Genomic DNA, 25,919 nt, shown 5'->3' with positions numbered 1-25,919 from the left:
ATATTTTTGGTTCACAACATGTGAATTCTCACCTCTTTGGTATGCACACACCTGGTGTGACTGTTTAAGTTACTTAATAACTTGTTTAATTAAAAGTATATACTTACTTATTTATTATTCCTTTCACAAGTGTCTCAAATACTAATTGTTTAAGCATATTTAATTTTTCAATATTGTGTTTTAGTTTGTTTTAATAGGACAAAAAGTCATGTCACACAATAAATTCACACCTCCAGTAACTAAACACAAAATGCCATTCCTCATTAACACGTGGCAGTAATGACTTCAAAGTTTATTTTATGTGATACAAGGGAGCTTCCTTGTTCATTTTCAGCCGTAGTTGAAGTTGTGAGATTTTTGTCGAAAACAAACAGTGTAGGGAATCCGATTCCTACACTTTCAAATTTCTTTTCACATGGTATGCAGCCAGTTGTTGTTTTTACCTCTTTTTTTCTTTTCCTTTCTTTTCGTTTCAATTCTTTACAATTGCATTTCATTTTGCTTAGCACTACAGATATACTGTACCTGCATTTAATGAATTTGTTGCAATAAGAAATGAAAGACTAAAAGTTGTATTTTTCTTTATTTTATACTAATTAGAATACCAAGTGTTTGTTTTATTGAATAGATGTATTCCTGTACTATGTATAGAACAAGTAGGTTTTTTTACTTCTTAAGTGAATGACATCATCAGTTTCATTGGATTTTAAACTGCAGTCAAAAATACAGCCATTTTGGTATTTTTAGGCCTTTTTAAAAGTTTAATTTCATCTCCTACTAGCCTTAACCCCTTGACCATCCTGATACCACTCCCTCAGTCTATTGGGATTTTGTAACAAAGACTTGAAATAAAAAAAAACCATTGAAACCATCAGCAACGACAGCAAATTTTGTCCATCAGATTTAATTTATACTAGTTGTAAAATTCAAAGCTTATTTCTACACCAGGGTCTGCCCCACCTCTCTTCTAATTCTCATATTGTAAACATTTTCTTTTTCAACCAAAAAGGGGAAAAACCTTCTATCAAAGTATGTCATTGATATGCATTTTAATACAGTTAAAATTTGATATCTCGAATTTGAAGGGAGCATCAAAAAAAATTCAAGTTAACGAAAATTCGAGTTATTCAAAATTCTTGGGTAACTGGGGGGGGGGATAAAATGCAAAAAATACTTGACTCTTTGAAAATAAATGTATATATTATTCAAAAAACACTTACTGATACATTGAATCATTTAAAAAAGAATCAATGCTGATTTGCTTCAAATTCAAGTCTTTTTCTCGTTCCACTACAATTTCTAAATGAGAAAACTCTATAAAAGTCTCTTCTGTCATATGTGGATGGGATTTGATGAATCTTCGTAGCACATCAGTAGCAGATAGGGCTTCTTTGTAGATTTTTAGTGAGGATTGCAGATCTCTTCTTCTTCATCCTTTTCGGAAATTGGATCACCAGCAATTATTTGAGAAAGAATTTGGTGGTCTTCCCATTGACCACATACTGCAACTTCTTCATCAACATTTAGGAAGTCTTGGAATTGCACTTTATTTAAATCCAACCGTTCAGAAAGTCGTCCCCAGTCTGTCCTTGACACACTCTTTTCAGTTTCATCATTTATGTCGCATACAGGGACATCCTCTTCATTCTTTTTGAATCCAGCTTTCTTAAAGCAATTTCTGGTGGTTGAGGAAGTTACACCATTCCAAGCTTTGCATGGCTTCTAATATGGTCACTCCAGAAGGCTTGACTCCTTCAGTTTCAGCCAAAAGTTTCTTCACAACTTGATGGCGATATTTGATCTTAAAGCTGTGAATGATCCCTTGATCAAGGAGTTGTAATTTTGATGTCATGTTCAGGGGAAGAAACTCAACCTTTATGTAATCTAATTTCTGAATTACGTTGTGGGCTTTGCAGTTATCAATGAACAGTATGATTTTACGTTTTTCTCTTTTCATTTTCCTTTCTAATTCTTTTTGCCAATTTTCAAAAATTTTGGAAGTCATCCAAGCTTTAAGGTTAGAATCCTTAACAAAAGGAAAGGATTTCATGCCTGACAAACACCATGGTTTGGCTGATTTTCCAATCATTAGCGGCAGTAGTTTTTCAGTCCCATCCATGTTGGCCCAAAGCAGCAAAGTCAATCTTTCTTTACTTCTCTTGCCTGCTTTGCAGGCTTTTTCTTTTATGGCCATGGTTTTATCCGGAGTGCATTTAAAAAAAAGTCCAGTTTCGTCAGCATTAAACACATTTTTTTCATCATAAGTTTGCAGGATTAAATGTAGTTTTTCTTTAAATTCCACGCAGACTTCCTCATCAACACTTGCACTTTTGCCGCATACCTTAAGAAATGTAATGTTGTTTTGGTTTTTGAAATTCTCCAACCATCCATTGTTGCTTCCTTTGAAATTTAAATGGCCCAGTTCCTTAGCAAATGCTTTGCTTTCTCTTTTATCAAATTTCCATTCTGAGGGATGTTTTGTGCTCTGTATTACTCTATCCAAACCATTAGACATTTTTCCATATCATGAAACTCGCTAACTCGAATTCTCTTTTGTTTCTCAAAGTCGTCAACACACTTTTCTGGAATAGATTCTTTGTTTTTCAAAATGGTCGATAAGGTACTGCTTGGAATTCCAAACTCTTGCAATTTCTTTTTTCTTTTTGGAACCTTTTTCCACTTTGATAAGTCGTTTCTTCTCCTGAATAGAAAGCGTATTTAATTTTCGTTTGATTGCCATAGCTAACTATGCATAAATAGATTATTTTGAAAGTTATCTGAAACTATTCCTGTACCACTGTACGCGATGTGAAGATAGAACAGAATGAGGGTCCAGCAAAACTGTTACAAGAAGCAGCTGTCCTCCCCCCCTACTCCCCTACTGTCTTCCCGCCAGCATTTCAGAGCTCCTCTCCTGCAGGTGTGTGACCTTGAAAAGTCAGAAGAAGGCCGGAGGGGCAGAAGAGGGTGAAATGCCAGAAGGAGAGGAATGTTGAAAATTCGGAGCGCGATAGAATAGAATAGAATAGAAACAGGTTTGCACGCATTTTGGAAGAAGAAAAAAGGAAATGGAATCCGAGTGAAATAGCAAAACATTTCGTGTTATCGAGGGCTTAAAGCTGAAAATTTCGATTAAACAAGGTAATTTTAACATTGACAATATAGGAAGTATGAAGGGGGAAAAAATTTGAGACATATCAAAAAATTCGAGTTATCAAGGGTTGACTGTAGTGACATTCAGTTCAAACCTCTTAGAGGTCCAGATTGCCAAGTTTTTGTTTCATGGATATTCAGACTCAAAAAACTTCAACAATTCTTTATTTCTTTAACAATCATTCAAAACCTTATTTCTTTGTATGATTTGTTGGTCCTTAAAAATATTTAATGAGCTTCTTAATGATAATTGGGAAAGATCTATGGTTTCTTACTTAAAAATTTATGACGCAACTGAAATATGTTAAGCACTAGGTTTTCATTGATTGATCTTATTTAGTAAATATGACATAATTTTTTTTTTTTTGAAATGAGTTATTTTTCAATGATGTTTTGAAAAATTAAAACATATGAAACTCAAAGCTGGTCATATGCTTTTAATCCAGCACCAGATGAGATAGAAAACCTGGACAATGTTCCATCTCCAGTTGGAACGCCTGAAGGTTTAAATCTTTCTCCTGAAACTAAAGAAGTGAAGACTGAATCACAACCTGCGTCTACAAATAGTGTAGGAAATCCAATACCTACGCTTTCAAATTTCTTTTCACATGGTAAGCAGCTAGTTGTTGCCTTTACCCCTTTTTCATGTCTTTTCTTTTCGTTATTTGATTCTTCCTGTGAGAACTCCTGCAGTTTTTTTTTTTTTTGGTTATATTATGTTAGAGGGTCAAGTAATGTTTTTTTTTCTTTCAAATATATCTGTACTTTTTTACTAAGTTTTTATTTTTAATCAATGATGTAACTTCTCTAGTTATCAACTACCTGTTGCCATGTGGTAAAAAAAAGTTTCAACACAAAATTAATAAAAATCAATTGATTATGGAGCAAAATATCTGTAGATCAGTTTGGATATCAGGTAAATTATTTTTTTTTGTCATATACAGATCAGAGTAAAGAGAAATCGGGTGGTGCAATGGTGGGTGAGGCTACCCGCTAAGGTTAATTTATTTTTCCCTGGGTTTGTCTTCAGTACTAGTCTTTTGAATAATAAGAATCATGCATTTTCCTTTGACAATCGTTAGAGTATACTCAATCGACTTTTCAGTCCTTTCTCAGTACTTTCTAAAAGATTGAAAGCGTTAAAATTTGGCAAACATTCAAACTGCCATTTCAGATATTTTGCTCCAAAACCAGTTGATTTCATCAATCCAGAGTTGAAACTTTGTGCACTACATGCCAATTGGTGGTTGATAATGAGGGTAAGTACATCATTAAAAATAAAAAGTAGTAAAAATATTATATGTTGGAAAAAAAAATACAGCATTACTTTTTGGTCTCCCTAATAGCTTTTAAAAAATTGCATGGATGGTCTGCACTTTATAGATTTCTCTTTTTTCATTTTTCTTTTTGCCTTTTCGCTTCTTTTGTCTGAGTTTAAAGTTAATATAATGAGAGATGCTTTTGTACTTACTTACAGTCAATGTGACAAAGTTATTTTGTGTGCCTGTTTGTATCAATGCTGTCATTGTTTAAGACTTTTTTGTTAACTTGCATTCTTACTTCTAATTAGTGTGTACTACTATTATTTACTTGCATACTTAAGTTGATTCAGTTATTCACAAGCTTACAAAATTGAAATGTTTGCCTGATGATTGCCATAAATATATGTAATTCATGTTATGAAGTAACGAAGAATTAAGTTCGATTTTTCTGTATTACTTGAGAGCAACTATTATATTTATACATACATAAGTTATATGTTAGACAAGGTTTTTTTCCCCTCTCTCTTCGGTAGAATATTGTATCCTTTAAACTTTGAAACAAGTTTAACACCTTTTCTTAATTTACAGCAGTATCTTTTATCCTGCTGGCATTTCAGTGTTCGTAATATTATTCTCCTGTGTATTCTATGCCCTTGTGAGATTGTTCGCTTTGTTCTTCACAAAGTGCAACATGTTAAGGAAAATGATCATGAAGCGAGTGCCAAAAGTACTTTCAAGCTCACATTACAGTTAACATTATATAATTAGGATCTTTTTTTTCCCTCAAAATGTCTTAGTGGTGTCTCAAAAACCAGCCCCTGAAATGTGCCTTGCTGCACCAATACGAAGATCTGATGCCGTATTGTGTTAAATAACATCCGTAACTGAACGAAACTAGCGTGCTTTAATTTTAGTATCAAAAATGAACAATACATGTTATCACTACAACCACACTACTGAGAAAGTCTTCAAAAGCAATGAGTGACTGATAGAATGGCACATTCTATACTTAAAAAAAACTTTATCTCTCTTAGTGTAGAATCTTGTTCCCATTTTATATTTTCAATTTTCATTTTTTTCATGTTGACAATTATTTTTTGTTTGTAATAAATTATATTAGTTCTATCTGGCTTATTTGTTTATGTTTAATTATAATTTCAACTGTGCACAATTTCCTCACTGATACTTCTCATGTTTCAAAAAAAAAAAAAAAAGTTTTTTCTGTTGTTTAACTTCTTATTTTCTAATTCCTTTTTAACTGGAAATTATATCTCTTATGAAAATTATGATTAAACTTTTCCCATCATTCATTTTTGTTTTAACTATGGAAAGTTTGATTTATTAGTATGTGCCCTCCTTCAATTTTTCAAATTGCTTTTGATCTTCCTTGCACTTGTTTGCAAATGTTGTTTTTAAAGGTAAATTAATGAATTTTGTTCTTGGAAAATAAAATCTCCAAAAAGAACATTTATTTATTGACAGAAAAGTTCTTCTTGCAATGTTTTTGGTCAAAAATAATTCAGGTATAACTTTTGCCAGAAGAGAGAATTACAAGTATTTTTTATTATCTTTTAAAATTAGTTGCTATCAATGTGTTTCATATTTAATGAAGATTATTTTTTTCCTATTTTTATGCAAAGTATATATATGACTCCTCTTTCTTTAGAACAAAGTGGGATGACTTCATGGCTGGATGCTTTTGCAAATAAAAGCAAATCCTTACCAGACCCTGCTGAAACCCCGAGAAATGATCCTAGTAGTCTTGAAAGTAGATTGTCAAATTTACTGCAAAATATTCCAAATTTGCCAGCAGGGCTTCAAACTTCACTCTTCAGTAACGTCTCTTCAGGTAACAATACTCCTCTGCTGGATACAGCAAATTCTCCGGTATCCAATAAAAAAGATAAGACAAATGACTCCCTGGCGGGAGTTGATATCACCCCCAAAGATGAATATAGTGGACAGAACACTCCTCTTCAAGATGAAGATACTCATTCAAGTCATTCCTTCTTCACAAAATTAGCTTCGAGTAACAAAACCCATAGTCCAAAAGATATATTAAAAGGCCTCACAAGTTTAATCCAGTCTGCTTCCGCAGAGAAGAGTGATGGAATGCCAAAGAAGGAAGTATATTTTGATCATTCGAACCCCTATAATCCATCAGGAGGAATGTCTTCATTTATTAAAGATAATGCCCCATCAGTTTCTCAGGCATCACAGATTTCATCGTCACCATCAAGTTATTTTAGCTCACCTCAACCTGGACTGCCTGCACCCTTAAACACTTCACCTGTTGCTCAAACTTCAGCATTAAATTCATATCAAACTGTACCTTTACATACCATACCATCATATTCATCAAAACCAGAATCTGATGAAAATGAACATTTGTCATACATTCCATCTCTAGTGCCTTCAACTGTCCACGATGCATTTGATTTTGTTCCGGATAGTTATGGAGCTGAAGAGTACAATCCAGAAATGGATCATTTTGACACTGATATGGCCATTGACAATATTGACAGCACAGATGTGCCATCTCCTGAAGCAGAACCTCCTGAAACTGTTATCGATAAAATGCCTCGATCTATAGGAGGACGCAGGTTAAGTACTTTAATTACTGTTGTGACCAAAGATTCGCCGGATGACAGTCTTCATACAGACACACCATACAGTTTAGATACAATGTACACAGGTGACATAGATCACAGAGTGAAAAACCCACCGACATGGGAAAACAACTCTGTTGTAGTCACAGAGACAGTTCTAAGTGTTCCTCAAAGTTGTGTTACCACTACTACAGTTATATCCTCTCCTACTGAAGAATTTTTCATCGGCAAGGAAGTATCTGTGCCTCCATTTTACAACGCATCAGTACCACCACCACCATTGCCCCCTGTTATGGAGCAAAAACCTATTGAACTTGGACCGGTGAATGGCCAAAATGTGAAGCCATTGGAACCATTACCACAGATTATGAATACGCCGCCTCCAAACTGTCGCCTTTCTCAGATTGAAACTGTGCAATCTCACCGGGAGAATATTAATGGGAGGTGGTTTGGAGATGACTGGTCTGAGCCTGATCATGAGGTCAGATTTTATGAACCAGATTTCCCACCAATACCACCACCTCCCATGCCTGGACACATACAGAATCAGCCGCCACGGTTTTTTGATAACAAAAGGAACTTCCCTCCACCAAATTTCCAGCCTCGGAACAATTGGATGCCGAGGAATCGTCCGGATCGCTTTCATCCTCACCATCCATACAGGTCCGGGCCACCTCCTAATAACAAAAGATTTCCTTTCAGAGGCAGAGGTTGGGGAAGGCAACAACCCAGGTTTTAAAAAAAATAAACTCAAGTTCAAAACAAATTTGTAAATTAAATGTACCATAGTTTTCTTAACATTTGTACATTTTGTTGATTTATAAGTAAATATTGATAGTTATTTGTCCTTGGTTCTTTTGACACTTAAAAGAAAGCAGTCGTTACGAAATTTTTGCTTTATTTTGTCTTAAACTCATACCTTGACATTATTGAAAAAAAGTTTTGTTTTAGTTTAAATTTATTACTGTTATTACTACTTTTTAAAAGAGAAGTGATGTTTATGAATTGCATGTTGAATACATATATATATATATATATATATATATTTTTATCTGGCACTATGTCTTGCTATTTTCAAACAATATCGTGTGATCAAAAGTGCTGAACTGGACACTTTATTTAATAAAATCTATTACACAAATTGAAGCTTTTAAGAATATTTTATTTAGATATACAGTCATACCCCGAGATTTCACAAATTCATTGGGATAGAAACTTTTATACGTTAAATCAGGGTTCGTCGTAAAACTGGGGTGTGAAAAAAGAATTTATAAAACTGCATTTACCTTGTCTGAAACCCCTAATAAGCAACTGCCAAAAATATCCAGAATAAGAAAGTGTACACTAAATAATTCAGCATTTCACAACTTATTACACACTAGTTAATTTAAAATTTTAAACTGCTGAGTAATTGATGTTTGATAATTTCCTTGATACTTGTCTCAAAATAGTTCTCTTTCCACTTTATGGAGAGAAGAAAATACTGTCATTTGCAGTTTGCTGCATGAGATATGTTTTTGCAGTTTCCAGGCCATGTAAAGCATTTCAAAAAGTAACAGTTTAAATGGGAGTTTCATTATCGGACAATATGGATATCCAATATTTCCAAACTCAAATTAACAAAAAAAAGTTTTTTTCCGGCTGTTAAAATAATTCGTTAATTCGGGATTTATTTTTCGGTAAATAGAGATTTTTGTCTTCATTGTTGTTGGGAATAGAGAAAAATTTGTTAAATCGCGAAATTCGATAAATAGAGGTTTGTTAAATCTAGGTCCGGCTGTATTTTGTATCTTTTACAGTGAAACCTGTGTAAGTTGACCTCTTGCGATGCAGTACTTTGGTAGTCAACTTAGACAGGTGGTCAACTTATAGAGGGTAGTAATGATTTTTTTTTTTTGGTCATTTCTTGCCCTATACATTCATTTTTTAACTAATTGGAATACTTTAAACTCATGTTCATTGTTTAAAATTACTTTAAAATAATAAGAAAAAAAATGTTGTTTAAATATTTTTAGAGATTATTTACCAGAATGGCATGCAAAGTATCATACAAATTCAAAATTTCTGTAAATCGATTTTTAAAAAAATCTCATAGCTTATAAAAAACTACTTACTTGATATTAACAATTCCTAAAAATGTATGACAAGTCAAAATGACTCAAATTCTTCATTGGATTTTTCCCTGTACATTTGTAACCATGGCAATCTACCTTTCAACAAAATAAATCTTTATTGAAGTTTGGCGCATTTTTTGGGACTTAACATTAGCCCAATGTTTTTCGATGGAAACGTAAATATTCATAGGTTTTTCTAAAATGTCTGGTTGCTTATTTGAGGCATCTCTGATTAAACTTTTTGTACAATCTAATGCTTTTGCCAAGTGGTCAACTTACAAAGGGTTTTTTACAATACCCCAAACCAAAGCTGGTGTAAATTAGTGGTCAAGTTACAGAGGTTTTCCTTCATTACATAAGACAGGACTAAATCTGTTCCTGACAAAAGTGGTCAACTTTACAGGCTTTACTGTATTATGTGTCGGAGAGACTGTTAGGTTAGTACAAGGAATTGGGTTGCCAAATCTTTTTTTTATTTTCTTGTCTAAGTGAGGCAAGGGCAGATCCAGAATTTGTTGATTAGGAGGCGATTGATCTTTATATTACCTGTCTCATATTACATATCTTATTTACTCATGCATAGAGCATTTTTATTTAAATCATGTAAATATAACTTGGCTAATATAGCAATGTTGCCTTGGAGTGGAAGATAGAAGGTCTCTGAACCTATTCATTTCCTTTTACATCATTAAAGGCATTCTAAAAATGAGTTTTTCAAACTTCAAATTTTGGAAAAATTCAAGGGAAATTTTCCAAAACTCCCTCTTTCTAACATCGTTAACCCATTAACGCCCAGTGTCCTCGTTTGAGGACAGCCAATAAATCATTATTTAAAAGCTCTATAACTAACTTAAATCTGTTATTTCATTATTCTGAGGGTAGATGACAGCACTATAGATATTCTATTCTGGTTCCACATTTTTGCGGTTATTTTTTAGTGTTGTTATTTGGATCGTCATTTTTCGATTTTTCTAATGCTACATGTGCCTGTTCTTTTTGAATTTTTACACCAAAAATTATCAAGGTAAGTTTTAATATTATTTATAGTTGCCTTCCTTTAGAGTTGTATTGAACATATAAAATTTAATTAAATCTTTTCCCACTCACTTTTTGTTTTATATATTACATAACATATTGCTGTCCTCAATTGAGGACGCTGGGCGTTGAAGGCAAAATCAGAAGACTTTTGCAGACGCTAATTATATTTCTTTGATTGGAGGTTTTAAGCACATATTTGCATTCTGTTTACATTTAAAACACCTTAGACATTAAAAATAAGTTTACATTTTATTTTCAGATTGTTATCCCAATTACTCGCGAACATTATAAAATAGTATGCCTCGTAAATTTCTTACAATTGAAGAAGCTCTCAAATATTTGTTCTCAGAACAAATTGAAGCAGACATAATTTTAATTCCCCCTGAAGTTGATGAGCTCACAGATGAAGAGGATATTGATGATGAAGGCACAAATTTACCAGAAATATCTGATATCACTGGTACTGTGGAGATTGAAATTGCAGATAAAGACGACAGTGATGTAGAAGAGAACTATGATATGCCTCCATCAATCAAAAAAAAAAAAAAAAAAAAATTTACAAGGAAAAGAAGAAAAAAGTTAATTGGATAAAAAGTCAACCACAGTACACAAAATTGAAAGAAGAAATAAAAGCAAATGAATTTTTAGGTGACGACACAGACATATGGCAACTAAGTTAGAAACATTTCAAAATATTTTTACTCCAGAAGTTTATGACCTCATTCTAAGGGAAACCCTTAGGTATGCTGCTGAAATAAAAAATAGTCCGGACTATGCTCTATCTAAAAATGATTTGATGATATTTATAGGATTTTTAATATTTTCTGGATACGCTGTAGTGCCAAGTGAAAGAGATTACTGGTCCGACCATGAGGACTTGGGGATTGACTTAGTAAAAAAAGCATGAGCTGTAATTCTTACACCCTTTGAAAAGAAAGAGTGGCTGTCCCTCAACCAAAGATAATACGAGAATACAACAAGTTTATGGGAGGTGTTGATCAGCATGACTGGTACTTGGAAAAACACAGAATATCCATAAGGGGAAAGAAATGGTATTAGTGTTTGTTTACTCGAATGATTGATATGGCAGATGTAAATGCTTATATTTTGTATAAGACTCTGCGCAAAAAGGACGCTAAGAAACAAATGCCAATCAAGGACTTTCAACGTAAAATCGCTGTGACTTATCTGAAGAAGGGTCAAAGCAATCATGTAGAAAGAGGTCAACCAGCTAAAAATTCCTTGTCATCTGGTGTAGTTTTTGAGAATGAATTAATTTTGCAATTCATAATTTTTATTTAGAGTGCATGTTGTATAGATATTTAAATATAATTTTAAGAAATTGTTTTGAAAACCTTAAAATAAGATGCAAATCGCACATTTTTACATGTTAAAACAAAGTTCATTTACTTCTTCTACAATGAAGATTTTATATCCCTGAACGCCCAGCGTCCTCAAATGAGGACAGGCTGTAATTTTAAAATAAATTTAAAATATGTTTTAATTTCAGGTTATATACTCTCAAGAGACAATAATAAGTCAAATTTAGTAGATTCGTTGAAATATATTCGGCAGAAATAATTTGGGCGTTAATGGGTTAAAGTACCTGAATCGTTCTACAATCTTGTTTTGACCGGGGCTGTACTTTGCTTTTCTTCTAATTAGAGTATGCAACAAAAAAGAATTTCTGGTCGGCAGTCTGGTTTTAAATAGTCAACTCCTACTAATTTTGGGTTGAGAAAAACGAATATGGTAGTTTCTTTTTTTAATTAGCTCTTGTGTTTAAGATACGCAAAAGCCCAATGGAGAAAAATGTACAACAACCACACATTAATTTCAAGGTAAGATTAAAAAGGGAAAAAAAATCCTGTGCAGTAAATGTTATTAAATTGGTCTGTTTTTTTAAACAACTAGTGGTACCCGCACTGTTTTGCCCATAATAGAAAAATTAAAAGGTCTTTTGATTCGCCTGTATAGTTACAAATAATTTATGGTGAATTTTCTCGCCAATTAGCTTGTACTCATGTTACGGTTCCACATTATGATAATTTCGTACTTTACTCGTCCATCTTGTGATAATTTTGTTCTTAAATTTGGAATAGAAAAAGAACCATATCGAATTTTCGAAAAATCGCTTTCATGTGCACACCCCCATGCTACAAACTAACTTTGTGCCAAATTTCATGCAAATCAGACGAACGGTCAAGGTGCTATGCGCGTCACAGAGAAATCGACAGAGAGACTTTCAGCTTCATTATTAGTAAAGAAAAGATATTTATTTTTCCAAAACCAGATGGGTGATTCTCCAAAAACCTGACATTTTCCAATCACATTTTTTTTTAAATAAAAATGCTGAAAAAAATTAAACGTTTTGTTATGAACTTATTAAGAGAAAAATAGAGGGAACTCACTTTAACTATGTTACACCCTCAAAAGAGGGGTTCAAATTTTCATACAGCAAGACACTGACAAGCAGCACCAGGAGAGTTACAAAATGAATTTTTTCATGGGTTATCAAAATGTAGCTATAGTAATAAAGAAATATGAGGGTCAGTCAGATCAGAAAGTTAGTTGCACTGCTCAAGAAAACCAAAAAAGGATTGAAATTTTACAATAACTTTATTGTTATCTTAAAGTTCCATTAAAAATCTACTTTTTCATCTAACCATCTCATTATTTAAGCATTTATCGATGCGTGGTACAAGTTTTTCAATGACTTCTGCGAAGAAATCCCGTCCAATGTCCAATAACCATTGTTGGGTTGCAGCACTTTCATTTCAACAAAAAAAAAAAAAAAAAAATCAATTGCTACATTAAAACTTTCTTTAAGTTAGCCATACACATTATGATAAAATTTACAAAAAGAAAAGTTAACTCAATACCTATGAGTTGTTTTATGGTTCAGGAAATACAAACATAAAAAACTAAAAGGGAATCAGCAATATTAATAACATATACAGTGACTCCCAAAAGTGTTCGTACACTTTGAAATTTTTTAATAAAACCAAAATAACTCGAAACTGAATTCAAATATGAAGTCCAATATTTTTTCACATTATTTCTACGTCATCTTACTACTATTATATATGCGAAAGTTTGTCTGTATGGATTTATGGATGTTTGTTACTCTTTCACGCAAAACTACGGATTTTGATGAAACTTTACAATAATATAGCTTATGCATCAGAATAACACATAGGGTAGTTTTCGTCTTGTTATGGGGGCAAAAACCCCTTAGGGAGGCAATAAACACAATTTTTGTATAAATTCTCGAATATTGGGATGAAAAAATACTTGCACATATTTACATTATATGTCCATCGAAAGCTCTGATTTTTCTGCTGAAGATGGCACCTGGTCGAAATTTCTAAGTAGAATAAAAAACGAGTTATGAGCTTTTTAGTTCCATGTTCGAAGGCTTTCCTCAACTCAATACAGTTTTTAGTGTATCATCTCAACTCCCTGTCGATAGCGGCAATTGTTGTATTGTTGACTATCTTTGCTTTTCGTGACTGTTCAAGGCTTTTCTCAAGTCAAATCTTGAAGTAAGATTTTTGCACAAGATTGGCAAATAATACATGATTTGCAGGGACGTAACTAGAGGGGGGCAGACGGGGCTCGTGCCCCGGGCGTCAGATTTTAGGGGCGCTAAACTGACAAAGTTAATATTCAAATTATTTTTTGTAAAAAAATTATTAGAAGTAAAAAAAAAAAAAACTCTCAGTGCGGGCGCAGGCAGAAAGCTTACACAGTTTAATGTGGATAAAGAGTGGTAAAGAGAGACCGAAAGAGAGCGAGGAGGGCGCAGTAAATAGCATGAAAGTATTTTCTTAGAGTGACTAGCACTTGTTATATCTTATTTAAAGAACCTGCTCCTCGGAAGAGGAATATAAGAACAAGGCTATGGGAAGTACAAAACAGCGAAAATGCTCAAATGTCATTTTTCTGCATTTAAACGTCATAAAGCTGCCAATATGATGTCTTCCTCTCATTTACAATGACGAGAGCTTGTCTACCCCATTGGCTTAAGGGAAAATCGTTACACTTCCATTGGCCTAGTTTAGTTTACAATTTTTCTCATTCTTGGTGAAAAATCTCGCACTATAATAATGTGGATTCAATTTAAAGTGCGAGAGGCTGCCCACTTTTCTTTAGAAAATACTAAGGTTTTTGAAGATAAATTCAGCTAAAATGAGAAATTTTAGACTTAGTTTCGACATATTTTTACCACCCACACAATATTTTAAATGTGCTTAAATCATCTACTTCAGTTAATGTGTTAGAAATCAACTATTTTTTACACCTCTCAAATTTTGCTTTGGTACTTTTGATGCATATTTATATTTACAGTAGAAACCCATTTATCTGGCACCCGTTTATCCAGACCTCCGGCTTATCCGGATCAAATTTGTAGAGTTAAAAAATATAGTTACTAAACTGATAATTCTAAATTAATGATAGTAAGAACGAAACTATAAACGTGCCAAATATTCGCTTATTTTGGTTAAATACACAACTGCTATATATAGGTGGTGCAATAAATTAATTTCATCTAATGAACTACGTGACGTATTTGGAGCGTCAATTTGACACCACTGCAGCTGAACTATTAATGACCAAGCATTTGCGAGTAACAATCCTATGTAATTTTGCTACAAAAGATCGTTTTTTGCTGCTAATAAAAGATAAGTCTTCTTATTTTCGAATTAATTACTGCTTATTATCCGGATTTCCGTTTATTAAAACTGCCTTCGGTCCAAGTTAGTCCAAATAAATAAGGTTGGACTGTAAATGGAAATACCTGAAAAGAAACTCACTGTGAAAACATGTAATATTAATATGTTTAAGATTTGTGTTTTTTAAAAAAGGTATATCTGTTTTTCTAAAAAATGTTTTTCAGATGCATACTAAATACCAGAGGTGGGGAACGTGCGTCCTTTATAAAAATTAGCTCTTTTAATAATTAATATTTGACGTACAGATTGCAACAATTTAAAATGTGTTGCATGTAAAATTTTCAAGGTAATGTTAAAGACAATCTGTTTGATTCGAGCTATTGTAAGTTGTCAGATTAAAGTCAATATACTAAGTTGTAGCAATATTGAATTAATTTCGTGTGAGAAACAAAGACAAATAGCCCACTAAATTTTTCATCAGAGTTAAAATTATTTCACACGTTATTGCGACATATTGTTAAAGATTGTTATTTTCTTACAAATTTCTTCATAGTAGTATAATATAAATACTTAAAAATAAATAATTGAAAACATTTCTGTTTTATTGTTTTCATTTGAAGTGGTAATTTTAAATTCGCATCTCGATACATTTATATAAAAAAAACAACGTCAAAGAAATTGTGTAAAGATGCCTGCGGCGGGCCTGCGTCCAGGAGACTTCAGAGCACCTACAGCCTTAAAATTTTGCACAAAATTACTTCCAGCCCCAAGGATTTGAACCTGGGGTTGTTTACTTTAAATTTCTAATTTTTTTTTTTTTTTTTTTGGTAATTAATTTTCTAAGCTAAAATTTCACATAAATTGCCTTTAAAGGGATGAAAGATTTCTCACATCCCTTAATATTTCATATTGTTCCAAAAAGATTTTTTCTGCATCAAATAAAGCATGTAACAATTTTATCAATAAATTAGAACAACAGGTATAAGGGTTTCTATTTTAGCGAAAAGTCCTACACTCAGTCCGGAGCTAAAGAGCAAAATATATTACTACAGATCACGAACTTAAAAGCAGTTTTTCAAACGTACAAAACTGCCGTTTGGCAATGCTCAGGAGCCTCTTTAGCACCAGCACCTATAGCTGTACAAGTTGGTTCAAGTTAGTTTGGAACGAGGAAAAATGCTATTTTCAAAGCGATTGTTTTTTTCAAATATCATCTCATTCATGCATGTTTCTATCAAACTATTTTTGTATTTTCGGGTAGGAGTAGGATTGTGTTCAAAAAATTAGTTCTTCACTTAAACTCTATTTCTATGGGAGGGAGAGGGGAACTTTCACTTTGTTCGAAACGGAACTCATAACGTGTTTTTCACTCTGATTCTTTCTGACAGACGATTTAAATCTTCGCAAATCAAATGAGGTTGCGAAGCAATCTTCGGGGGTTCGTATGCAGCAGCGAGCAGGGAGCAGAGCCACCTGATAAAAAGAATAATGCGACAAGTTGTTAATTACTCCCTTGTGAAAATACAAAATAGTTTTCCTTGAAAAACTTCGCATGTCAAATCTATACATATAATAAAATAAGATGTTTGTGTGTGTGTATGTGGCGCGCATCCCGAAAAAACGGTAAGACCTAGAAAGATGAAATTTGGTATACAGGTGCAGTTTTTGCTGAAGATGTGCACCTCGGGCTTCGATTTTTGATATTTTAATTAGAAAAAAAAGTTATTTAATGTTTTATGTGGTTTTTTTTTTTTTTTTTTTTTTTTTTGCACTTTTTACCTTACAGACCCCGAACCAATCGAGCCACACAAATATTTTTTGCACTATAAAGTAGAAGATTTAATTTTAAATATGATGAATGAAAAAATTTTGAAAACAGAGCAATTTTTGTATTTTTTATGAATTTTTCAAAAAACCTTTTATTTGCATTTTTTCTGGGTTTTGTTTTTTCTTTTTTAAATATCATCCTGCGAGAAGTATCAAAGCCCCATTTCTAAAATTTAAGTTGGTAATAGTAAAACCATTTCGCCCTCTTCAGAAGAAAAAAGTTCTTAAAAATACGCAATAGTTTTTTTTTAAACAATTTTTTAATGCTGAACACATAATGTCTTTCCACGCATCGGTCGAAAAAAGCGTTCTTCAATCTTTTATGCCTCTGACGTCACTACTTATATTTCGATTCGGTATTTACGATGGAATCTTAATCGCAAACAATGTTTATCTTTTGTTTTTACTATACAACTTACTTCTACATTTTATGACGTAATGACCACGTGTTTTCCGGTAGAGCTTGCTTTTTTCTTTCCTTTTTTTTTTTTTTTGTTTTATTTAGGGATTGCATTTATTTCTTTTTCCATTCCCCCCTCCAAGCTGGAACGTTTTGCTGCATCTATATTACGTTACATTTCATAGTTATGCACATTTAATTCAATAATAACAGATTTTTTTTTCTTTGTCAAATGCTACTTTTTGCACACTATGGGGAATTTTGAAGATAACTTTTTTTTTTTTTTTTTGCTCTACTTAAATAAAAAAAAAAGATGGGTTTTTCTGAGTGATCTTTGTTTTTATTAGGAAATGGGAGGGGAGGTTAAAATAAATAGAGATGGATAAGAAAATTTAGAGAAAGATCGTAAAGGTAGATAGCCGCCGAAGGCGGCAATCTTGGCGTAAAAATGTGAATGGCACAACAAAAAATAGAGATATATGATTAATACTGCTGCCAAATTTATTTAAACAGCCACCGAAGGCGGCAAACGTGAAGTAAAAATTTAAATGACAAGTTAGTCAACCAGCCGCCGTAGGTGGCTGCTTGCATAGAAAGGCGAATGTCGTAAGAAAGCGGACCGGCTGGTCGCCGCAGGCGGCTAGTAATAAATAAAATATTTAATTATTTTTACCTACTATTGAAATTTAAAAAAATGCAATCCAGTGATAAAACTATAAAAACTTATAACTACGTAAAAGTCGCCATTTATACGCTTATCAACACATGCGGCATCCTTATCACTGCCTAATTTCAATTTATATTTTTAAAATAATAATTTTTTGATATTTACTTATGAGTGTGGGGGGGGGGGGAGGCACCGAAACGAGGTCTTGCCCCTGCTTGAAAATGACCTAGTTACGTCCCTGATGATTTGGCTGATCATTTTCCACTTAAACGGAACTTTAATGTAATTAATGGCTTTTATTATTATTTATGCTGATTGAACGCTTACTCATTATCCAATCAACCAGCAGATCGCCAAAATTTTTGCAGAAAGATTTCCGTAGCTGATGCATTTGGCAGTTTTTTCAACGTCGCTGTTTTTGAAGCCGAAGACTACGTCATAATGTTTCTCAGCTTTCACCATGTAAACAAAATATCGCCAATCAAAGAATTTTCAAAAGACTTTTTTTACTGTGTTAAATAATCCAGCAACTAAATTAGGCAAATCCATAAACAGCACAAAAACTTCCATTAATTTTCCTTTTTGCACAATTTTAAACAATCACCAAATTTTACTACTTATTTTGGAAACATTTCGGATGAAACTATTTAGCGCCATTTTATGGTGACCAAAAGTATCGCAGCATCTGGCGACGATACCTCTGTAACAAGAATTAATATCATCGTTTTACAAAGTAAGGAAAGAATGAGGGAGCACCATCGAAGGTACCCCAAAACGACTTTCGCAAGTTCGGTAAAATCGCACCGAGACCCCACAATGATTGAAATTTCCCAAAATAACTAGTGCAAGTATAAGGGGATTACGAGCGCAGCTACTTTTTTTTAATCACTTCGTACTTCATTAGCCATACAGAGAAGGTTTTAGACTCCATGTTAAAAAAAAAAAAAGTATCAACAGATTAATCTTTTTAAACATGAGAAGATTAATTTCATGTTTTGGAAATTTGTATATGCTTAAATATAGTGCTTTCGTTTCTAAAGCAATACTATTTTGTTCTTTATACTTATTGCTATTTTAGTTTTATGGGTAAGGAAGAAACTCGATTCTTAATCACGTCAAAAAGATGTATTTTAAATTCTTTCACTTAAAACAGAAAACAAAAGCAAGTAACGATTTTTTCTCATAATTGTTACTGACCCAGGCAACGCCGAGTATTTTTGCTAGTTCTAAATAAAACCCTGCAGTTTTTTCAAAATATTGACGCATCTTCTTTTTGAAATGGGTCAGAAAACGAAGAGACAGAGAAATAACACTCCACAAAAGTCATCGTACCCTCAAATATTTTCTGATAAATTCATGATTAAAATTATCATATGCCATTTGATTAATATTTTTGCCTTGTGTTGACCCTTATAAGTCATTTGGCTTTAATTTTTTGTTTATTTATTCCTTAATATTGTGCTTATTACTGTAAAATGGCTGGTATTCGTAAAAAACTTCAAACACCATTCAAAATTTGAATTTTTTCCCACAGTAGTAGCAAATTGGTTTGAAATGTCTCTAAATTAGTTAATTTATTTGTTTGTATAGTAAGTGTTTGTTAAAATGCTTTAAAGAAAGGAATCGGACCGAAAGCAAGGTAAGAAAAGGTCAACCGGCAAAGTTGACGAAACGTGATCGGAGATTTAAAGTTGAAAAGTTTATGAAAAATACACATTTGAGGGCTGTAAAAGTTTCTGCAGAGTTAAATGAAACATTTTACATTTAATTTTCACCTAAAATTGTTCGCCAAGTTCTCTGATTAGCTTGATTAAATGGGACCTCTTCCCGCAGAAATTTTCTTGGCCATGTGAAAAACAGAAAGCTTACGCTTCTCGTCGCAAAATCAATGATAAATAAGCTAAAAACGTTTTAGAATCACGTCTTACTTACAGATAAAAATTAATTTAACTTTTTTGGTTAAATTGTTGTGTAACTGTAAGTAGAAGAAAAAATTAGGAACTTAATCTTAAGAACTTATTTGGATCAGTTAATCAGGACGGTGGAGGTGTTCTAGTGTGAGGGTGCATATCAGCATCAGGACTTGGTAGTTTGTAATTTTTTGATGAAATAATGAATCATGCTGTTCCTTCAAATATTTTAAAAACCAATTTTGAACATTTAGCCAAAAATTTGGTTATTGGAAACAATTTTGTTTTTTATCAAGATAACGATAAGAAGCACACGATTTTCAACGTTTGCATCTAGTCCCTCGAAAATTGTCCTAAAGTTTAGAAAATACCCCAGATTTTAACTCAATAATAATTTTATTATTATTGAGATACCCCAGATAAACCAACCCAGCCGTAGGTGGGGTTTGGTCTTTGGGGGCCAGAGGCCCGTCCCTATGCCGGTCCCAAGCTCGGGTAAATGGGGAGGGTTTTGCGATGGTGTAGCATCCACGCATGTAAAACGACCACTCTTTACTTACGCTTGAGCAGATCTGTATCTGCCCAGTGGCTATCGAGTGGAACAGTGAGTAGGCAATGGGCACCACCGGAGTCAGGTCCGTACCTGGATCCACGGTGTCTAGAGTCGTAAGTGGTTTAGTTCTTGTTCCCTTATGGGTAATGGGGCCCCGGCCGAAAGGTCCGTTCTCTGGAAGCCCCAGATGGCATAGCAGAGCGGGGTTCCCTATTGTGTACCCCAGATAAACCCCAGAATCTGAAGATACCCCAGAGAATCTGATAATACCCCAGATTTTAACTAATATAACTTAATACGTTATATTAAGTTAAAATCTCCAGATTTTAACTTAATATAACGTATTTAGAGATGGTGATCTGGAGGCTAGATTACGAAAAAAGGCTTTAAAACGAAAAATAGAGCTAGAAAAAGTAAGACTCGAAGTGTGGTTGAACACTTACTCAGAAATTATGCAAAAAAAAAAAAAGAAAAAAGACTAAATCTATTCCCAGACGTTTAAAAGGTGTTATGAACACTCTATGATATTCTACTAATTAATAACTTAATCAAAAGTTAGATTATTCAATAATATATAGACATTTTATGAAGTGCATGAAGACTTTTGTGAGATAAAATTTCCGGCACTTTTTGGATTTTGATTTTTAAAAAAATTAAGTTTTAATATGTTTTAAAAACTTTTCATGTAGTTTTGTTAAAAATTGATCATAGATTTTATAATTAAATACCTATTCCGAAATATTAATTCTAACCAATGGATTGGGGCCTATTTCGTTGAAAGTCGTAGGTGTACGAAGACTTTTGGGAGCCACTGTTTTTACTTTTAATTTAAAGCACCTACACAATTTATAGCTACTTCACTTAACCTATTTGAGCAACCTTTAGATAAACGAATGTCTAACCAATAAATCTCTTTTGGAACGATTCCTCTGAACCACAACAACATCAAAAAAATAAATAAATAAAAAATAAATAAATAAATAAATAATAAATAGAATTATTCCTCTGATACAATTTTTATTTATAGTTTGCCCAATTTAACTTTTTTTTTTTTTTCAATCAATCTTATTTTCCAACTAATGTACTGGAAATAAATCCTTCTATTCTGCGTGATGCATTACCAGTGCTTGAGAAATAATGCTAGGAGAATGATTTTTTTAGGACAGGAGTATGACATTTTCCATACAATTTACCTGTTAAGTAGGCCCAGGATTATATTTAAGGTAAATAATGTTATTTTTTCAATTCTAACCTCTTAATTCAACCACACAGTATGAGTAGAGTTAAAATTTTTCGTTTATTTAAAATAGAAAAATTGTCCAGGAGAATGACAGCGAAAATGTTACATACCCTATTCTTGAACTTCAAAATGTTAATGAGAACAGCAGACAAATCATATTAACAAAATACTTAAGGAATGCAACAAAATGGTGATAATAAATAGTTTTATAGTACAGCAGATTAAAAATTCTTTTTTTTATCTATAATAATTGAACTCATTCCTAGAACAGCAGAATGACATGAAAACCTGGGCGACAAAGTTTAAAACGATGTACCTTGAGGATTTAAATAATTTAATTTATTTAAAGAATTCTATTTTAACCTTTAAATCTGCTTAATTTTGTACTACAAATTGAATTTTGTGGAATGTTGATATAAAATTTTTAAATAATTTAATCCATTTGAAAAACGGATGGGGACTAGTGTGGAGCGGAAAAAACGATCCCCCCCCCCAATTTGTTATAGTGCGGAAAAGTTGCGATTGGTGAAGACTTAAAAAATAAAAATAAAAATTTTTTGAAATGAGATAATATTTTTCGATTGCGCAACGAGCCTGAAAATTCAAAAAAATGGAAAAATTTATAATTTTTTTATGGATTTTAAAAAAATTTTGTGTCAATGTTTTTTTAATGCCCTAAGACGGTAACGTTGCGATTGGTGAAGCCTTGAGAAATTAAAAAGAAATTTGAAATCGAATAATACCGTCTGATTCAAGAACAAGCCACCAAAATCGAAAAATTTGAGAATTTCAGATTTTCTTTAAGATTTAAAAAGTGATCTTTATTATTATTATTATTATTATTATTATTTCTTGACTTGGAAGGTATCTTATAACCATGCAGAAGTCCCATTCTTTACAGTAATTTGCCATTTTCAGATAATAGAAAGTTATAAAATATTTAGCAAAATTTCCATCATCCAGTACACAAGTCTTATTGTTTTGAGTGTGACTTGTTGATTCTAATTAATCATTTTTGGGAAAGCTCGGACATAATTTGGATTTTAATGTTGCTCTAATGTAGCCATCTCTTGATTTAAATCCGCAGACTTTAAGCCACGGGTCCTCTACAAACTCCGGATCAGCGAAAAACGTACATAGTCGTACATAGCATTGTTTCATATCTAAATGAACAACTAATTTCACTAGACGATTTGTTAGACATCATATAGGTTATGATGGTACTAAAATTTATCCCAAGTGGAAAAGTGGCGCGATTCGTCAATTCGAAATTTTTGTCGGATGACCATTGCAATGGGCTATTTGTTTATTCCATTTCATCAGATTGTCTTTTCATTACTTTTTCGGCATTTGAATGGCGAAACAACCGGTTCAAGTTTCTTTTTTGGACCAATAGAGAACGTCTCAGAGGTTGTGAAAAACTGCCGGTGATAGATTTTCACGTAATTGACTGAACAACTACAGAAATAAACAGAAAATGTTTGAGTAAGGATCACAGGTATCTTTTGGATATATCTCAAGCAATAGAGTTGCAATTGTCCAAATGATTGGCCAAATCTTAAACCTCGGCCCATTCTCACATTCCAGATGGTTCACTTGTGCCAATTGTATTCTCAGACTTTACGTAAATGTAACAACGATCCCATCAAATACGTCAAAAGGCATTGTTATTTTTATCTTGAAATGTTACATGCCAGTCTGGTTTGAAATCAAGAACTGCAAAAACTTAACGAACGGTTCCATTCATGGTTTCCAAAACAATTTAAACCTGCGGCTGCTTGCCTGAGAAGCTGAAAACAAGGTTTTATCCTGATATTTTTTCGCTCCACCCTAATGGGGACACGCCTAAAGTGCGACTTTCTGGTTATTTAAAAATTTTTGCAGAAAAACTAAATGAGTTATTGTTTTAATAAGACTAGAATAACATCCGATAATTTATTTCTAACTATTAATAAAACACTTTCTGAGTTAAACAATTTTTGGTTTAGGCTACTGGGCATAATATTGTTAGGATTTTGGAGAATCACCCAGATTGCTTTAGGCTTATTGCTGTAAACGCTTCATTTTCGATTGCTTTTTGTACGTCAAAGAAGGACCAACTCTTTTAATAGTTCAGCCGCATTTGGTGAGCATTAACTCTGCCTAATGACCCTGATATTTGAGTTCCATGGTATTATCTTGGTGAAACCTTTCCTCATGCTCACTGCTCATTACTTAAGTTTTTTAACAAAATATCCAGAAAGAAGTAAACAAAATAGAGTTTCAGATACATAGGTATCATAATCAATGGTCTTAGAACTTCCGTAGGGATTTTTTGATCAACTGTTTTTAGTTTTCATCTTCTCTGCTGCTTAGAAATACTTGTAATACACCCTTCTTATGTGATTTTTCCTTCCCTTTTAATTTTTTTCTCAAAAACTGAATTTCATTATTGTTCGTATTTTAAAGGCGGCTAAAAACTCTCTCCTTAACCTGAGCTTCAATCTATCTTGGAAATTTCCCTCTAAGGTATTGGAAAGGCATAGAAAGTTAGTCACATTGGGGGGAGGGGGGTGCTTCTATCTGCCAGGAAAAAAGAGCATTAGTGAGATATCACTAGACTACCCCAGTTGGTTCTGTATCTTGAAAACTAGAGCTAATCTGAACTTTTTATTGTGATTTTTGTGTTTATAGCCAGGCAAAATACTTCGGAAATAGCTTTTTTTGAGCTGGATTGCCTACCTCTTATGCAGTCGAACCTCGTTATTGCGACACCCGGATTTCACAGCATTCCAGATATCATGTCACTTTTTCAATTTCCCGAGCTGAAGCAAAACAATCTTAATGTTTTGGATCCTGTTTACGACAGTGTTTAAAGGTGAAACTCCGGTTACAACGGCACTTTGAGCTGCTCACACAGGATCGAATTTTTCTTAGCAATTGAAATATTTTCAGTGAAATAATGGAAACATCTGCTAAAGTTTATTGTAGGAATTTTGGTCTCTGAGAAGAGATAAGAGATTTGTGTTTTTCACCTCAAGAATAGCAGGAGGTGAGTAAGATAAGTTCTGAAAGCTACAGATTTTAGACTTTGACAAGGAGGACAATCGAATGAAATGCAAAGCAGGTGGATTTTAATTCTGGACTAGGGAAGCAGCAGCAGAAGAGAAATACCTCAAGCTTCTCCCATGAGAAAAAAAGAGATAAGAGTTCCTCAATAGATTGAAAAGGAACACACTTCTTTAAAGTGGAAAAAAGAATTAGGAAGTGTTTTTTTCCATTTTCAAAAGGTGAACTTAGCAGTCAAAACCTTATAAAATTGTTGACAAAAGTGAAGGTCTTTAATTGGTTTCTTTCTTGCTGATAATTACCGGAAAACCTTTTTTTTATTCGATTAATAATCAGCTTCGTGGAAAGGAGGAGTGTTAAAAATTTTAAGCAAAAGTTAAGCAAACCCTTATTGGAAAGCATTTTAGACTTGAAAAAAAAAAAAATAAGTGAATTTTTTCTTATACTTTTAGTTTCATCCACCAATAATTCAAATTTACATTAGTTAAATCTAATTAAAAATATCAAAATATTTCTTCTTTTAATGGGTAATTTACTCTAAATTAAAGTTTAATTACGAATTTTTAAATCATTCCGGTTATGACGTCGCTCTGGCCAGGCCCGGATTACCCAATAGGCCAACCTAGGCCCTGGCCTAGGGACGCAAGCCAAAAAGGGCGCATACCACGGAGGAAAACAAATGCACAGCTGAAGGCCGTAGCCAGCGCGGGGGGATCAGGGGGTCAGACCCCCCCCCTAAAATTTCAAAATTTTACATGCTGAGAAAAAAATCGCCAAAAATTTCGTTTTTCAAACTTTTACTCTGAAAAATACAAGCCCCCCCCCCCCCCAATATTTCCAAAAATTGTCTAAACTTTCGTTTTTAGGGCTTCAGTCCTGAAAAAATTTCCGTGGGAGCTCCCCCGAAAATTGGCGAAGAGTAGCCCCCAACCTCCTCTTCCCACTTACTTTACCGAAGATCTTCAAACTTGTGTTTTAAGAACTAACTTCAAGAATTTTTCAGGAGGTATCTCTCCGCCCCACCCCATTTCCTTCTTGCTAACATCATTATCGATTGTCTTAAATTCAGTTTTCAGGGCTTGATTTTCGAAAAGTTTGGAGGAGAGCTTGAAAACTCCTCCCCCTTACATCATTGAAAGTGAACCAAAATTTCGTTTTTGGAGCGCTTCAATTGGGAAAGATTGCTGGTACGCTTAACGCTACCAAAGATGATCTGCAATCGTGCTTTAAAGATTTCAATTTCGAAAAATTTCCGGGGAGGCTCTCAGGGCCGTCGACAGGAATTATGGGCCCCTATGCAACTTTCTTCAGGGCCCCTAACTTTTTACTTGAATCTCCTCTTTCTTCGCTCTGCTTTTACGTAAATATCCTGAATATTGACAATGGGTCTAGGTCTAATAAAAAGTTTTTTTTTTTTTTTAA

General features: G+C 33.3%; 1 protein-coding gene across 2 annotated transcripts in view; it reads left to right on the top strand.

Annotated features, from left to right (window-relative positions):
• The window catches only part of LOC129234686 (regulation of nuclear pre-mRNA domain-containing protein 2-like), a 67,007-nt gene extending 58,899 nt beyond the window's left edge, over nucleotides 1-8,108 (top strand). Inside the window, exons 10-11 of one of the 2 annotated variants that reach the window (XM_054868730.1) lie at nucleotides 3,600-3,764; nucleotides 6,082-8,108. In XM_054868730.1, coding sequence (XP_054724705.1) covers nucleotides 3,600-3,764; nucleotides 6,082-7,763 — 1,847 coding nt within the window. In that variant the 3' untranslated portion in view covers nucleotides 7,764-8,108. The remainder of the gene's footprint in view (nucleotides 1-3,599; nucleotides 3,765-6,081) is intronic. The other variant, XM_054868731.1, reaches the window with a different exon arrangement.
• Nucleotides 8,109-25,919: the final 17,811 nt, after the last annotated feature.

The sequence above is a fragment of the Uloborus diversus genome, chromosome 1 (genome assembly GCF_026930045.1).
Source record: "Uloborus diversus isolate 005 chromosome 1, Udiv.v.3.1, whole genome shotgun sequence".
NCBI lineage: Eukaryota > Metazoa > Arthropoda > Arachnida > Araneae > Uloboridae > Uloborus > Uloborus diversus.
Note: the sequence above shows the minus strand (reverse complement) of the source record. Positions and strands in the feature narration are given on the sequence as shown.